Source organism: Mesocricetus auratus, unplaced genomic scaffold (assembly GCF_017639785.1).
Source record: "Mesocricetus auratus isolate SY011 unplaced genomic scaffold, BCM_Maur_2.0 Super-Scaffold_100008, whole genome shotgun sequence".
Taxonomy (NCBI): domain Eukaryota; kingdom Metazoa; phylum Chordata; class Mammalia; order Rodentia; family Cricetidae; genus Mesocricetus; species Mesocricetus auratus.
In genome coordinates this window covers 1,264,852-1,282,220 of record NW_024429192.1, presented here as the reverse complement: position 1 = coordinate 1,282,220, position 17,369 = coordinate 1,264,852, and the positions used below count along the sequence as shown (strand labels likewise).

The 17,369-nt window shown below is 43.0% G+C and overlaps 1 protein-coding gene across 1 annotated transcript in view; it reads right to left on the bottom strand.

The window, feature by feature from the left end:
• Nucleotides 1-17,369, bottom strand: part of Dscam (DS cell adhesion molecule) — a 445,727-nt gene that overhangs the window by 189,271 nt on the left and 239,087 nt on the right. Inside the window, 1 exon segment of the mRNA XM_040750391.1 lies at nt 3,483-3,602. Coding sequence (XP_040606325.1) covers nt 3,483-3,602 — 120 coding nt within the window.

The following is a 17,369-nucleotide window of genomic DNA, read 5'->3' as shown; positions in this document are numbered from 1 at the left end:
AAATGCAGCATTATTTTTTGTCCTAGGAAGCAGGCACTGCTTCACACTAAGGAAGTCTGTGCAAATGAATAAAATGCTGGCAAACTGTCAATGTGTCTAAAAGCTATAAAAATTGTTTACTCTCTGAGGCAGCAATTCTACTTACAGAAAATAATCCCAGGGGAAAAATAAACACATCTACAAAGATCAATGTAATGGAACACAGCATGACATTTCCTATGAATAAAGAGCTGAAGAAAAGCAAAAACACGCTGAAGTACTAGAGACACCTGAAATCTAGTGAGATTCTGTGTGGCGTATGATAGCATGCCTAATTACAGCACAGCTTGCTGATTCCTTTAATGGTGTGGGTGAGCTGACCAGGGAGCCACAGGGATGCTAGCACACTGATTAATGATGCAGTTCTGGAAAGATCATTAAATGGGAGCAGACCTAGGTCAGAGAAGTAGCCATTCCTCCCGGCCCTTCCCCCATGGGAATGTAGAAGTTACTCTCTAACTTGGGAGCCCTCTCTTGAGGGAGAGAAAGAGGCTTGGGGGAAATTGCATAGCTCCCCTAAAAGTATGAAGTTAGGGCTTCTGATAACTTAGGCAAGCCAGGGAGAGAGTTTGCCATTTGTGATGACATGGACATGACCAGAGGACATCATGTTGAGTGGATATGGAAGGACTAAGACAGTGTTGCGGGACCTCTCCCAGTTATGGAATATAAAGCAACTGACCTCCTGGAAAAAGAAAGTAGAGTGGACATCAGAGGCTTGGGAAGGAGGCTAGGGCAAGAATGAACAATGGATTTCAGATCTGATTGGAAAGAACAGATGCATTTTGTCTTTCTGTTTCCCTGCAGGATGACTCTGCAGCAACAATCCGTCATCCATTTCAGAGCAACCAGGGGAAAGGACTTTGGAGAGTTCTTATTACAAAGAAAGAATGGGGACTTTGCCAGCTCTGATATGACTGTGACAAGCATGAAACTGTGAAAAGCACATACTGTATGCTACGTGTTTGCAGTTGCCTGCCAATCAAAAGCAAAACTTAAAAGCACAAACGACGCTCTCTACATAGGGGGGAGAGTAACTCTTGCAAATCTTTGTAAAGCTCCCCTCTTTCATTTTTTCAAGACAGAGCTTCTCTGTGTATTCCTTATTGTTCCGAAATTCACTCAGTAGACCAGGCTGGCCTCGAACTCACAGAGATCCACCTGCCTCTGCCTCCTGAGTGCTGGGATTAAAGGCATGCGTCACTACACCTGGCCTGTAAACTTTATCTCAGCTTTGGTCATGATGACTTGTTAATATAAACTCACATAGACCTCTCAGGAGGCATACTGAACATCAGTATCTGGTGCCACAAAAAGAGATCCGCAGTATATGATTACAAGCCAGAGGGAATCACATGACCAGATGTTACAAACCATATCTGTACTCATCTGCTTCTGAGGACAAACCCGAAAGCCCTGTCTAAAAGCGACAGCAATCATTCTTTTGTGTTTTTGTTCAACCATTCTGTTGTTTGTGAGGTATTTCACCTTCCTGGAGACCTGTTTTTAATGGTTTCCATTTTTCTCTCCAATAACCTGAATTTTCGTGGGAAATTTATAGATGAAAAAGGTACTATGATTTAATGTGCATATCGGTGATGGGAAGAGAGAAAATGAAAAAAGGAGGGTACCATCCTAACCAACCCAGGGGGGTATGTGTAGTCTGTACAGAGTGTATTCATAAACCAAACACAGAGATAGGCACCGGGGAGCACCAGGTCTCAGAAAGTCCCCAAAGAGGGAGCAGAATTGTCAGTTAACAAGGAGTGAAACATTTCAAACACAGTTAGCAATCTAAATATTCAAAAGAAAAGGGGAAGTAATTTTCACTCGCAAGAGTGTAAGGATAACGCACAAGGGAAAAGATCTGATCTATTGAAGAGAGAAAGGGACAGTGTTGGGGGCAAAGTTCCCTTGGCTGAGAAGGACTAAGGGCTGTCCATGGAACCATGCTTGGTCATTCTACAGTTACCTGCACACAACAATTACTGTCATGGACACTGAAGTGGGTGAAAAGAGGTTTATTGCAGGGGTGCAAAAAAAAAAAAAAGGTCTGGAAATAGCATCAGGGAGAAACAGAGAACGTGTGTGTGTGTGTGTCAACGTTAAAAATAATTTTGATGGTAAATGTCAAAGAAAATGTTCACACCATGAAGTATGCCGTGGATAGAGCTAAATTAAATTTGTTCTGTTTGTCCATTTCGATATAATAATGCAGCATGGGGCTTCAGATACGGCTTAAAATACGTCTCAGGGGGAAGAAACTCTTAAGTAGCAGCTTTTATCCTTCAACAAGGTGATTCCCACAGGCAGAAGAAAAGCTACGACAGGGAAGGGTCTCTCTCTCTCTCTCTCTCTCTCTCTCTCTCTCTCTCTCTCTCTCTCTCTCTCTCTCTCTCTCTCCTTCCCTCATTCTTTCCCTCCTTTCTTTCTAAATTAATTCTCTTGCTCTCCTAGTTACTGCCTGAAGGCCTTTTCGCTCTCTGAGCCTATCTATACCAAGAAGATGATGGCAACTTCACCGCTCACTTTTCCTTCCGCTGTGGTTGTTTTCATAGGAAGAAAATAATTTATTGAAAGAAGAAATTCCTAGAATGCAAATTATAGTTAAGCAAACAGGGAAACAAATACACTCATGATGATTAAACATGAATAGCATATCTTCACTGGCTGGGGGAAAGATCGTGACTGACTGACTGACTGATTCATTTCTCAATAGATGCCTGGATCTTGGTGGCTTGATGAATCAAACACTGACTGTGAATAGTTTCCACATTTGCAACAGTTGGAGGACCTTGCGTGGAGAAGACTGTATCATGAATGGAAGTGAAGTTTTCTGATGTCTAAAATGGTAATACCTTCGGCCTCCACAGCACACAATTGCAATTTAACAAATGCTCACTATGTGATCTACAAATGGGATGAATCATCACCATCTTGAAGAGGCGGCATGGTGTGTTATGCATGGAAGCAGGGAACTCCAGTCACTCACCTGAGGATTACCTCTGCAAACAACAGTCTGGGGTGACAATACCTAGTGTTCTACCAGGTAGATCTAAAAGTCCATTATTTTAACTTCAGTTCCCGAAAAACACAGAGTGCCAGGTATATGAGGAATAATTTCCAGGAATGAATAATTCTAACACTGGTGCCTCCCTCCTCGAATTTGTGTTGGCAGGAGTGTCTGAGTAAACTTTGGTCATTATATAGATTGTAAGGTGGTATTTTCCCCATGTTGACAGTCCTTCCTTCCAAGGACATGTTAGGGGCACTTCTGTGATTTCAATGATGAATGCTGAGTGATCCACTGAGGTGTATATGAGATGGGTTAGGGTGAGAGAGGATGACGTATCTACCTGCAAGAAATACCCCCAAAAGGACAGGTATTGTTGACAACACACTGTATGTTTAGCATGCACTAAACAGCTCAAGAAACTTCATACCTTTTGAGAATTTCCACACAATTGTAGGCACAGGATAACCCTCTGCAGAGCAATTGAGGATCACTGCTTTGCCATAGATGCCATCCTGGTCCCGGGGCTGCACCACAAACTTAGGAGGAACTGCAAAGAGAAATGTTGTCATTCAGATGGGGCCCCTTGCTTAAAGTTGTGATTTTATGAAACAGTTATCTCTGTAAACCTTCAAATAAAAAGAATGTTCCACACAAATGCAAAAGCAATACATGTGTTTGCAGCTCAGAACAAATGGGAGAAACAGTTTGGTTCCTGGTGGGTCTTCTATGAATTTTTGTGTGTGGGGGGGGAGATTTTTTTTTGGTAGGGAAACTGGTCTTTCACAGATGTAAGGGGCATTGGTGAACCAAAGGACATGTGATACTCAAGACTGTCAGGAATTCACTCCATGTAGAATAGAATAATATCCAGTATGTAATAAAGAGGTAAAACATATGTTCTCCTAATTGTACTTGTCAAGGACGAGCGTTTCCTTGGTTAGGAACTGTTCAAAGTCTTGCTGACTTTCTTTTAGCAGAAGTTGAGAGATCTGACAAGCACTCCCCAGAGGTAGCAGAGAGCATGGCATGGTGATCATCTTTGCCCTAGACATCTCATCAGGACACATGAGTCACTGTTGCTGAGATGACAGTACCAGGCAGGGTCAAAGTAGAACCGAAGAGGTTAGTCAATGGGAGGTTCCAGGATCACGCTAGGGTACTGACAACCCGTGAGATTCAGAACCTAGTTGTGTAGTAGATTCTGTGAGGTGCTGGATAGAGACATCCCAACATACAGCACACTCAACTCTTTACTTAGAGCTTTGTACTAAACTACGAGGAGGTTAGTAATGTTTGAGTCTTTATTAACAGGTCAACATTATTCTAGGAATGGTGGCATCTGATGGTGGCCCTACACTCAGCACATCTGCAGCAGACTGGGGGATCCCCTGTGGGGATGGACTCTTGGTGAGTTAGCTATGCACTGTGAGAGAGATGGGCTACATCCCTGCAGGTTAAAATGTGCTTCCTTCCTTCACACACTAGGTAAGAGTCATCTTTCTCTTGTTAGTTTGTAGGATTCCCAGTGTTGAGAGACGTGTGTGCTTCAGTGCTTCAGACAGACAGGAAATTCCAGCCAGCATGTGCTATGGAATGGAGAGGTGCCTAGGATCTCACTGAAATAAGCAGTTTAGAAGCATGCTGAAATGATTCAAGCCACAGTGAAGACCAGCCGGACCATGGACGTAACCAAGGATGACGGAACTGTATCAAGACCAGAGAAGCAGCTGGAGGTGGAACTCAGGCTAACATTTCTGGAGGAAGCAACCACCTTTTCCATTCTTTGGTCCTGCTTTGTTATTTATTTTTTTGGTAGAAAACATTAAACATGGAGAGGCCACAGTGTCAAGGAAGAACAGAGCTCAGGATAGACACACCAGTCTCCAGTCCTGCTGATTCTTGTATTTGACCTTGTATAGGTTACAAAACAGCTCAAATTCCTAATACAAAAATTAGGGATAACTGCGATTCTCATTTCACAGGACTGTTATGAGGGGAAAGTGAGTTGAGATTCAGAAAGTTCAGAACTTCATTTGGGAGAAAGAAATGATTCTAAGAGTTGTTTCATTTATTAAACTCAGATGCCCTGCTTTGAATTAAGTACACCGCACAGCAATGGGATCTGGAGTATTAGTAAAATGCCTGGCAGTTTTGTTTCAAGTAAATAACATTTTGAGAAACATGTATTTGATCAGATGCACTTGGAATGAATCAAGAAAAGCCAAATGCCTTAAGGTCAGGAGATTACTCCTAAGAAAATACTAGAGATTATACAGGGCTATTTTTTCTCTCTTTCTCTTATTTCTTCTCCTCCATTTTTCCTTTGTCCTCCCTGTCTTTCCTCCCTCTCTATTTTCTTCCTATCTTCCTTTTTAAAAGATATTTCTTTTTAAAATTTATATGTGTGGGCATTTTGCCTGCGTGTCATGTGTTCAGGGACCAAGGATGTCAGCAAAAGGCATCCGACCCCTATAATTGGAGTTACAGATGGTTGTAACTGAGGATTTAACTTGGGTCTTTTGGGAGGACAACTAGTGTTGGTAACTGCTCAGCCATCTCTCTGGATCATGTTGTTAGCTTTTTTTTTTTTTTTGGTTTTTATGAGACAGGGTTTCTCTGTATTGTTTCGGAGGCTATTGGTCCAGCCCAGCCTCGAACTCACAGATATCTGCCTGCTTCTGCCTCCCGAGTGCTGGGATTAAAGGCATGTGCCACCACCGCCCAGCATGTTTTTAGCTTTTTGTTGAGACAAAGTTTTGCCATTTAGTTCAAGTTGGTTTCAAACTCTCAACCTTCCCACTTCTGCCTCCCAAGTTCCAGGATGATACAAGTACCACCTTGTGTACCATTACACCATCCCTAATTTTCTAATAAAAATGTCCAGCAACCTTCAGGGTAGATTAAAAGTTAAAACACCACACTAGATTCCTCATCCATGGTGTGTGAGGCAAACCCCCAGCTAGCTCTGCCAAGAGGGACAGCTGCTTTTTTACTGGAAAAGAAATCCAGCTGGCACACACTCAGTTATCACTCATTCATGACCCTCCACTCAATTTGGCTCTAAGCTAAGAAATTCTGCTTAAAACCTCATTAAAGATGTCTATATGGGGCATTAACACATGGCAAGTGTGGTGTAATTACAGATGGAAATGGTCCCTGATTAGTAGAATAATTCTCCTATGTCATTACTCAAGAATTTCCAGATACTGGTGAGGATAGCCCGTGGTTTCCCTAAGTAGGTTTTTCTCTCATAATAGAACTCCCTCTTCCGATTCCTACATTGATCTATGCTTTCATAAAAGCCCAAGAGACAAAGAAGCAGGTTTCTGAAGTTTTATGGTAAAGAAAATAACTAGTGGACCAATTATCCACTATTCATATAGAGTGCTACTTGAGACATCATAGAAGAAAATATACACTACTGAGCCCATAACCAAACCATATCCTAACCATTCTCATCACAGAGAGGATGGGATGAGGTTTGAGGTAGAGTCTCAGATTTTATTTTTCTTATGATCTCTGAGGCTGCAGGTCCAGATGTCACACTTTAATAATCACCATTCTGGCATTGGTGGTGCACGCCTTTAATCCCAGCACTCTGGAGGCAGAGGCAGGTGGATCTCTGTGAGTTCGAGGCCAGCCTTGTCTACAGAGCTAGTTCCAGGACAGCCTCCAAAGTAATACAGAGAAACCATGTCTCGAAAAACCAAAAAAAAAAGTCACCATTCTGAATGGCTCCCCAGAAAGTGCCAGGCAGGAATGAGCTCTCGCTGACCACAAAGGCAACTCACTTATAAAAGCAACTTTTACTGCTTTCTGCTTTCTTTGATCTTAATCTTTTCTTCTCTCTTACTCTGGAATGCAGGATCAGCATCCCAACTGGGTGATTTGTAGCCAGTTCTGATGATACTCTGCTCTCAAGAGAAATACAAATAGGCAGGGTAAGGGCAATATTGTCTCTTATCTTGAATGGCCTCCATTTGTCATTTCGCTCTGGTGCCTTATCTGTCACCACTACCCCACTTGAATCCCTTTTCTACCCATGGATGTACAGGATGCTTGGGAAACCGTCACTGCCCCTTGATCATGATCAGGCTCCTAAGATGCTTTGCAGACTCTTAGACAACTTCTCCTGTAGTCATTTCTGAAAAATTCTTCCAACTACTAATCCCCAGGATAGTCTTGCTTTGGGTTTTCGTGCTCTTCTCCATGCCTTTGCTTGATGTACTCCTATTTGTCATTGCTTCTGTCTCAGATGGAAGATCACCCCTTCTCTGAACCCTCACCCCCCATTTTTACTCCTGCTGCTTGGTATTGCTTCTCTAATTGACTGTCTTCCACATCAGGCTCTGCACCCTGGGAGAACAGTCTAAGTGCAGGGGATTGGGTGCTGTTTTGATCGCAGGACAATCACCACACTTAGAGGAGATGGGGGCTCTTCTGGTAACCATATACTCTAGCCAAAAAGGTTGTTAGATCCTTCTGATCCCTGGAAGCCATAGGGTGATACCCACTATGTTCAGATAAGAAGGTCAAGGCTCAGAGAATTCAGCCTTGCTTCGAGGATCACAGACAGTGCACATTCAGCAACATGAGCCTGGTCAGCCTACAGAAAGTTGTAGCACTGTGTCTGCACCCTCTCTTTCTTTCTGAACCTGGGTACACATCAAGGCTCATGGAGTGCATTTCTCTGTGAAGTCTTCTGTGATCATACCAAGAACACCAATCTCCCTGTTATCAAGGTATGATTTGCTCTTGTAATTAATAGCCTGCCACTCTAAGACTCTCAAACCACCCTCTCAGTGACAGGCAATCTCATGACCTCTAAACTCCTCATTCTATTTCTACCTTTCCCTAGCTGCATCTCAGACCAAGACTTTACAGCATGTAAGAGAGAGAAATTTCTCAATTCCAGTGAAAGATTAAAGTCACAGAGCAATTTGCTATACTTTTTTGTACTTTCATGTGATGTGTTTCATCAATTTACTGTTTGCATCCTTCATGAACCAAATGCCAGCTCGTGTTCTGAAGTTAATGGCTAAGGCCCCAGTTTGCAGAAGGCTCTCTGGCCAGTCACAGTGAGCAGGAAGAGCCTTCATTTCACCTAAAAGTCCTATTTCCATGTATTCAGTACAAGCTGAAGCTAATGCAGTGATTAAAAAGTCCCCAACTCAGGGAGCCCAGCTTCAGGTGAGATTGGGTCTCCGGCTGGGACCGCCCGCCCATCCCCCATCCCCCTCCATCTTCGGGGCCGCTCCTGGCTTCCAGAAGAGCTGCCCACACAGGAAAGAGATCAGCCCCTCCAAGACCCCAACCCAGCGAGCCCAGCTTCAGGTGAGATAGGGTCTCCGGCTGGGACCGCCCGCCCATCACCCATCCCCCTCCATCTTCGGGCCGCCCCCGGCTGCCAGAAGAGCCGCCCACACAGGAAAGAGATCAGCCCCTCCAAGACCCCAACCCCAGGGAGCCCAGCTTCAGGTGAGATTGGGTCTCCGGCTGGGACTGCCCGCTCATCACCCATCCCCCTCCATCTTCGGGGCCGCTCCCGGCTTCCAGAAGAGCCGCCCACACAGGAAAGAGATCAGCCCCTCCAAGACCCCAACCCAGCGAGCCCAGCTTCAGGTGAGATTGGGTCTCCGGCTGGGACCGCCCGCCCATCACCCATCCCCCTCCATCTTCGGGGCCACTCCTGGCTTCCAGAAGAGCTGCCCACACAGGAAAGAGATCAGCCCCTCCAAAACCGCAACCCAGCGAGCCCAGCTTCAGGTGAGATTGGGTCTCTGGCTGGGACCGCCCGCCCATCACCCATCCCCCTCCATCTTCGGGGCCGCCCCCGGCTGCCAGAAGAGCCGCCCACACAGGAAAGAGATCAGCCCCTCCAAGACCCCAACCCCAGGGAGCCCAGCTTCAGGAAAGAGATCAGCCCCTCCAAGACCCCAACCCAGCGAGCCCAGCTTCAGAAGAGCCGCCCACACAGGAAAGAGATCAGCCCCTCCAAGACCCCAACTCCAGGGAGCCCAGCTTCAGCCCTCAGTAAGGAAAGAGACCAGTGGAGACGGAAAGACCCCACCAGCACCCACTGGAAGAAGAGATGGGAAGAAGACAGAATAAGAGATCACTCAGCAATAGAAACACCAACATGACCCCACCAGAATCCAGGGATCCAACACCAGCAAGTCCCGAAAAGCACTACATAGATGAAGAAGAGGAGACAGACCTTAAAAATTATTTCATGAAGATGATGGAGAGCCTCAAAGAAGAAACGAGGAAATCCCTTAAAGAAATAGAAAAAAAACAAACAAAAAATCCATGAAATGGGGGAAAAATTCAAGAAATAAACAAATCTCTCAAAGAATCTAAAGAGCACCAAGAAAAAACAACCAAGAAAATTAAGGAAACAGCTCAAACAGTTGAAGGATTGAAAGCTGAAATAGAAACGATAAAGAAAACACAGAATGAAGGGATGCTGGAAATAGAAAAGCTCGGTAAACGGTCTGGAACTACAGATGCAAGTATCACCAATAGAATACAAGAGATAGAAGAGAGAATCTCAGGTGTTGAAGACTCATTAGAGGATATAGAGTCGTCAACCAAAGAAAATCTCAAAACCAACAAATCCTTAACACAAAATATCCAGGAAATATGGGACACCATGAAGAAGCCAAACCTGAGAATAATAGGTATAGAAGAAGGTGAAGAACTTCAACTTAAAGGTACAGAAAATATATTCAACAAAATCATAGAAGAAAACTTCCCTAACCTAAAGAAAGATATGCCTATGAAAGTACAAGAATCTTACAGAACACCAAATAGGCTTGACCAGAAAAAGAAGTCACCTCGCCATATAATAATCAAAACATCAAACCTACAGAGCAAAGAGAAAATATTAAGAGCAGCTAAAGAAAAAGGCCAAGTAACATACAAAGGCAGACCTATCCGAATTACACCTGACTTCTCAATGGAAACGATGAAAGCCAGAAGATCCTGGTTAGATGTCCTACAAACGCTAAGGGAACAAGGATGCCAGCCCAGACTACTATATCCAGCAAAGCTCTCAATTACCATAGATGGAGAAAACAAAATATTCCATGACAAAGCCAGATTTAAACAATATGTATCCATGAATCCAGCTCTACAGAAAATGCTAGAAGGAAAACCTAGAGCCAAGGAAGATAACTACATTCACAAAGACACAGGCAATATGTAATCATACTTTACAAAACACTAAAAGAAAAAGGGAGGAGAAACAACACAAAATAACTTCACTAACAATAAATCAAGCGCAAACAAGGATCACCAATCAATGGTCATTAATATCCCTCAATGTCAACGGCCTCAACTTGCCTATAAAAAGACACAGACTAGCAGAATGGATATGAAGACAGAACCCTTCCTTCTGCTGCATACAAGAAACACATCTCAACAACAAAGACAGACGTTATCTCAGAGTAAAGGGCTGGGAAAAGATCTTCCAATCAAACGGCCCCAAGAAACAAGCGGGCATAGCAATCCTAATATCTAACAAATTAGACTTCAAATTAAAATCAATCAAAAGAGATGAAGAAGGGCACTTCATATTCATCAAAGGAAAAATACATCAAGACGAAGTCTCGATTTTAAACATCTACGCCCCAAATACAAAGGCACCTACATTCGTGAAAGAAACATTACTAAAGCTCAAAATGCACATAAAATCTCACACACTAATAGTAGGAGACTTCAACACTCCGCTCTCACCGCTAGACAGGACCTCCAGACAGAAAATTAACAAAGAAACAAAAGAATTAATAGAAGTTATGACCCAACTGGGTTTAACAGACATCTATAGAACATTCCATCCAAATACAAAGGGATATACCTTCTTCTCGGCACCACATGGAACCTTCTCTAAAATTGACCACATAATAGGAAACATAGCAAATCTCCACAGATACAAAAAAATTGGAATAACTCCCTGCATCTTATCAGACCACCATGCATTAACATTAGAATTCAACAATAACACAAATCGCAGAAACCCTACAAACTCATGGAGATTGAACAATGCACAATTGCACCATCCCTGGGTAAAGGAACAAATAAAAAAAGAAATTAAAGACTTCCTCGATTTCAATGAGAATGAAGACACAACATACACAAACTTATGGGACACTTTGAAAGCAGTGCTGAGAGGAAAGTTTATAGCACTAAGTACCCACATGAAAAAACTGGAGAACAGTCATACTAGAGAATTAATAACACAGCTGAATGTTCTAGAACAAAAAGAAGCAAACTCCCCCAGGAGGAGCAGACGCCAGGAAATAATCAAATTGAGGGCTGAAATCAATCAAGTAGAAACCAGGAAAACACTGAGAAGAATCAATGAAACAAAGAGTTGGTTCTTTGAGAAAATCAACAAAATAGACAAACCTCTGTCCAAACTAACCAAAAGACAGAGAGAGAACATGCTAATTAACAAAATCAGGGATGAAAAAGGGGACATAACAACGGACTCTGAGGAAATCAAGAGAATCATCAGGGCATACTTTGAAAATCTGTACTCCACAAAATTTGAAAAATTAAAGGAAATGGACAATTTCCTGGATAGATATCACTTGCCAAAACTAAATCAAGAACAGATAAATAATCTAAACAGACCTATAACCCCTACTGAAATAGAAGCAGTCATCAAAAGTCTCCCAAACAAAAAAAGCCCAGGCCCAGATGGCTTCAGTGCAGAATTCTACCAGAAATTCAAAGAAGAGCTCATTCCAATACTCGTCAAAGTATTCCACACAATAGAAGCAGGAGGCTCATTGCCAAACTCTTTCTACGAGGCTACAATTACCTTGATACCCAAGCCACACAAAGACACAACTAAGAAAGAGAACTATAGACCAATTTCCCTCATGAACATTGATGCAAAAATACTCAATAAAATACTTGCAAACCGGATTCAAGAACACATCAGAAAAATCATCCACCATGATCAAGTAGGCTTCATTCCAGGAATGCAGGGATGGTTCAACATTAGAAAATCTATCAATGTAATCCACCATATTAACAATCTGCGAAAGAAAAACCACATGATCATCTCACTAGATGCTGAAAAAGCCTTTGACAAAATCCAGCACCCCTTCATGATAAAGGTCCTAGAGAGATCAGGGATAACAGGAACGTACCTGAATATAATAAAAGCAATATACAGTAAACCAACAGCTAACATCAAACTAAATGGAGAGAAACTCAAAGCAATTCCTCTATAATCAGGAACAAGACAAGGCTGTCCACTCTCTCCATATCTCTTCAATATTGTACTTGAAGTTCTAGCTACAGCAATAAGACAACAAAAGGAGATAAAGGGGATACAAATAGGAAAAGAAGAAGTCAAACTTTCATTATTTGCAGATGATATGATAGTTTACATAAGTGATCCAAAAAACTCCGCAAGGTCACTCCTAGAGCTGATAAACACCTTCAGCAATGTGGCAGGATACAAGGTAAACTCAAAAAAATCAGTGGCCCTAGTATATACAGATGATGAAGTGACTGAGAAAGAAATCAGAGAAACATCACCTTTTACAATAGCCAAAAACAGCATCAAATATCTGGGGATAATGTTAACCAAGGAAGTGAAAGACCTGTATATCAAGAACTTTGTGTCTTTGAAGAAAGAAATCAAAGAAGATACCAGAAAATGGAAAGATCTCCCATGCTCTTGGATTGGTAGGATCAACATAATAAAAATGGCAATCTTGCCAAAAGTAGTCTATAGATTCAATGCAATCCCTATCAAAATTCCATCACAATTCTTCAAGGACCTGGAAAGAACATTAATCAACTTTATATGGAAAAACAAAAGGCCCAGGATAGCCAAAACATCCCTATACAATAAAGGAACTTCAGGAGGCATCACCATACCTGACTTCAAGCTCTATTATAGAGCTATAGTCCTGAAAACAGCTTGGTATTGGCACAAAAATAGGCAGGTAGACCAATGGAACCGAATCGAAAGCCCTAATTTTAACCCACACACCTATGAACACTTGATTTTTGACAAAGAAGCTAAAACTGTACAGTGGAAAAAGAAAGCATCTTCAACAAATGGTGCTGGCATAACTGGGTACTGGTATGCAGAAGACTGCAGATAGATCCATGTTTATCGCCTTGTACAAAACTTAAGTCCAAATGGATCAAAGATCTCAACATACATCCAGCCACACTGAAACTTTTAGAAGAGAAAGTGGGAGATACTCTTCAACGAGTTGGTACAGGAGACCACTTCCTAAACATAACACCAGTGGCACAGGCACTGAGATCAACAATTAACAAATGGGACCTTCTGAAACTAAAAAGCTTCTGTAAGGCAAAGGACACAGTCAAAAAGACAAAAAGGCAGGCCACAGAATGGGAAAAGATATTCACTAACCCTACATCTGACAGAGGGCTAATCTCCAAAATTTACAAAGAACTCAAGAAACAAGTCTCCAAAACACCAAAGGATCCACTTGAAAGGTGGGGTACAGAGCTAAATAGAGAATTCTCAGTAGAGGAGGCTAAAATGGCCAAGAGACACTTAAGAAAGTGCTCAACATCCTTAGCCATCAGGGAAATGCAAATCAAAACAACTCTGAGATACCATCTTACTCCTGTCAGAATGGCTAGAATCAAAAACACCGAAGACAATTTATGCTGGAGAGGATGTGGAGAGAGAGGAACACTCCTCCACTGCTGGTGGGAATGCCGACTCATACAGCCTCTTTGGAAATCAGTATGGAGATTCCTCAGGAAAATGGGAATTAATCTACCACTAGACCCAGCAATTCCACTCTTAGGCATTTATCCAAATGAGGCAGGTTCATACAACAAGGGCATCTGCTCCACTATGTTCATAGCAGCATTGTTTGTAATAGCCAGAACCTGGAAGCAACCTAGATGCCCCTCAACTGAAGAGTGGATAGAGAAAATGTGGTACATTTACACAATGGAGTATTACTCGGCAGAAAAAAACAATGGAATCTTGAAATTCGCAGGGAAATGGATAGCACTGGAAGAAACCATCCTGAGTGAGGTAACCCAGTCGCAAAAAGACAAACATGGTATGTACTCACTCATATATGGATTCTAGATATGGATCAGGATAGTGCCAGTCTGCACTTCCACAGATAGAGAGTCTGGGAAACAGGAAAGAACCTAAAAGATATGCATATATGCATAGTACCCAAGAGAAGAGGATGGAGACAAGATCCTCTGATGGGGAACACGGTGAGGGGTGGGGGGGAGTGGGACCTGGGAAGAATAGAGGGGGTAAAGAGGAAGGGAGTTGGTCATGGGGGAACAGTAAGTTGAGGGGGTGGGGGTAGAATAGGGGGAAGAGGGAATCATAGGATCGAAGACAGATCAGGCACCAGAGTGACCTCGAGTGATCTAAAGGTATAACATCAATTGGCAAGCTAAGCAATAGTGGAGGGACCACCTCGAATGCCCATTCCTGATAATGAACTTGATGTCTATAACCATCCGGGAGCCTTCATCCTGTGACTGATGGAAGCAGAGGCAAACACACAACTAATCACTGAACTGAACCCAAGGAACCCAGTGACAGAGAGAGAAGAGTGATGAGCAAATTGGCAAAGAATGGGCTGGCAAAACCAGCAGAGACAGCTGATCTGAACAGGGGAGTGCTCTTGGACCCCAGACCGACAGTGGGGAGGCCAGAATGGGACTGATCTGGACCCCCCAAATGTGAGTGTCAGTGAGAAGGCCTGGGCAACCTATGGGGCCCTGAGCTGTGGATCAGTGTCTATCCCTGGTATACAAACTGTCTTCATGTGCCTATAGCACAAAGAGAGATGCTCTCTCAGCCTGGACTCTTAGGGGAGTGCCTTGACCCTACCAAGAGTAAAATGACAGACTCTAGATATCCCCTATGTGGAAGGATTTGGCAATAGGGTGGGAGGGAGGGGGGAAGGGGAGTGCGGGAGGAGGGGAGGGAGAGGGAACTGGGATTGACATGTAAAACAAGCTATTTAAAATTAAAATAAAAAATGATTAAAAAAAAAAGTCCCCAACTCGACTTGGCCACGTACTTCAAACGATGGAATTCTGAGCATAGATGCACAGTTTCCAGACCCCAGGAAAGGGTTGCCACTCTTGGTGGGTATGAGACTGGAGAACATGCCCTTCCTCAGCTACTTTGTATGAAGGACAGAGGGGATGGGACCATCAGGAAGATAGCTCAAACAAACATCCAGGACAGTGGTCCACTGGCTGCTCCCTTGGGGAGGTGTGTCATCAAGTCTTCTCACATAGGTCTGCATACAACTGGTGTCCAAGGGCAACAAAGAACCTTCTGCAATGACCCAGGACCCTGAGCCCTTCCTGCAACTACCACCTGGGTCCCATGTCTCTGCTTCTCATATGGGGAGCAGGAGGAAGTCTTATGCTGTAGGTCTCTATGCTCACTTCATTCCAGAAGGTTATCCATGCTTCTAATTGATTCCCATGGCCTCAAGACTTTTCTTTGGACCCTGGACCTTGAGTATGTAGTCAAGTCAGCCCTGCAGCTAACCCTGCAAACAGATTTCAATTAGCATTATCTTTTTTCTTCCATCTTCCTCCTTTAGAGGTAACAGGCTTTCTAAAACATGATGTTTTTATTGCTGTCATCATACCTAGTGGCTGTTTGCTAAAACTTCAGGTTCCCCCTGCCTTGTTCCCCTTAGGAATCATTGTATGTGTCCTCTAAATCAAGGGAAGTAGCCCTCCTTCCTTCTTCAGTGGAGGTTCTGCTACTTGCCACATTGCTTGGTCTATTACCCATTTCTGTCCTACTTGTCCAGAAGCTCCCTACAGCCCAGATGAGTTTCTGTCATCTCAGTGACTATACCTGGGTCTGGTAAGTATGTATACTAAGTAGACAGATGCTAATGAGATAGGAAGAGAGAAATGAAATAAAATTAGAAGAAGCATTGCCTTTTTGTGACCCAGTCACAACAAGACAAACATGGTATGTACTCCCTCATATATGGATTTTAAACATAGATCTGGGGAGTGCCAGCCTACAATCCCATGGCCAGAGAATCAGGGAAACAGAACCTTCATCCAATGACTGATGGAAGCAGAGGCAGACTCCCACACCTAAATACTGAGCTGAACTCAAGGAACCCAGTGAAAGAGAGGGAGGACTGATGAGCAAAGGGGTTAAGACTGGGCTGGATTAATTCCCAGAAACACCTGGCCTGAACAAGGGGTAGCTCTTGATTCCCAGACTGATGGCTGGGAATCCAGCATGGGACTGATCAAGGCGCCCTGAATGTGGGTGTCAGTGAGGAGGCCTTGGCAATCTATGGGGCCTTGTGTAGTAGATCAGTATTTATCCCTGTCATACAAATGGACTTTGGGTGCCCATCCCACAATGAGAGATTCACTCTCACCCTGGACTCTTGGGGGAGGGTCTAGGCCTTGCCCTGGATGAAATGACAGACTACAAACACCCCCATGGAGGGCCTCACCCTCCCTGAGAAAAGGAGGGTGTATTGGGGGGAGTGGGAGGGCATGGGAGGGGAGGAAGGAAAGGGAGAGGGACCTGGGATTGACATGCGAAACAACCTTGTTTCTAATTTAAATTTAAATTTTAAAAAATCCTAGTCCTAATAGATGAGGTTCGAATTCCAGCTCTGCCACTTCTCACATATATAACCTTTGGCTGCTACTTCCCTGTTTGTAAAATGTGTTAATAGTGTCAATCTTTGAGTGTTACAGCCAGAACAAGAGAGAGGGCAGAGGAGACACCTGGTATGTGACTGGCTTTTAATAAATTGTTGGCTAGTGCCTTTGCAAAGAAAGAAAAAAAGAAAAGAAAAAATAAAAAGCATAGTCATTTGAAAACAAGTATAAACCGTTAGATTTACAAATGCCCATGGCTGTTTTAAGGATTTATAGCTAAGAACAGTTTATTTTCTCTTCAGAAGGTAAAACACAAAAAACTGAAAACATCACTAGGGAGATTTATAAGAAAACAAAACAAAGACTGCTGTGGATAAAGACTTTGACTGAGAAAGTGCTCACTGAACTTCATATCCTACCCTTTTTATTTTGTCAGATTCTTTCCTTTTATCCATTATCTTGACATTAGTTACTTGTAGGATTGTTGTTTGTTTCATCGGATTGTATGTTTTTTTGATTACATGCATGTGTATTTGACTGTACGTCTATGTACTTTATTCATGCAGCATGTATATGCATGCATTTCATGCATGCAGCATGCATGTGTATGCACTTAATGCATGCGCATTTTATGCATGCAGCAGTATATTTATACACTTTATGCATG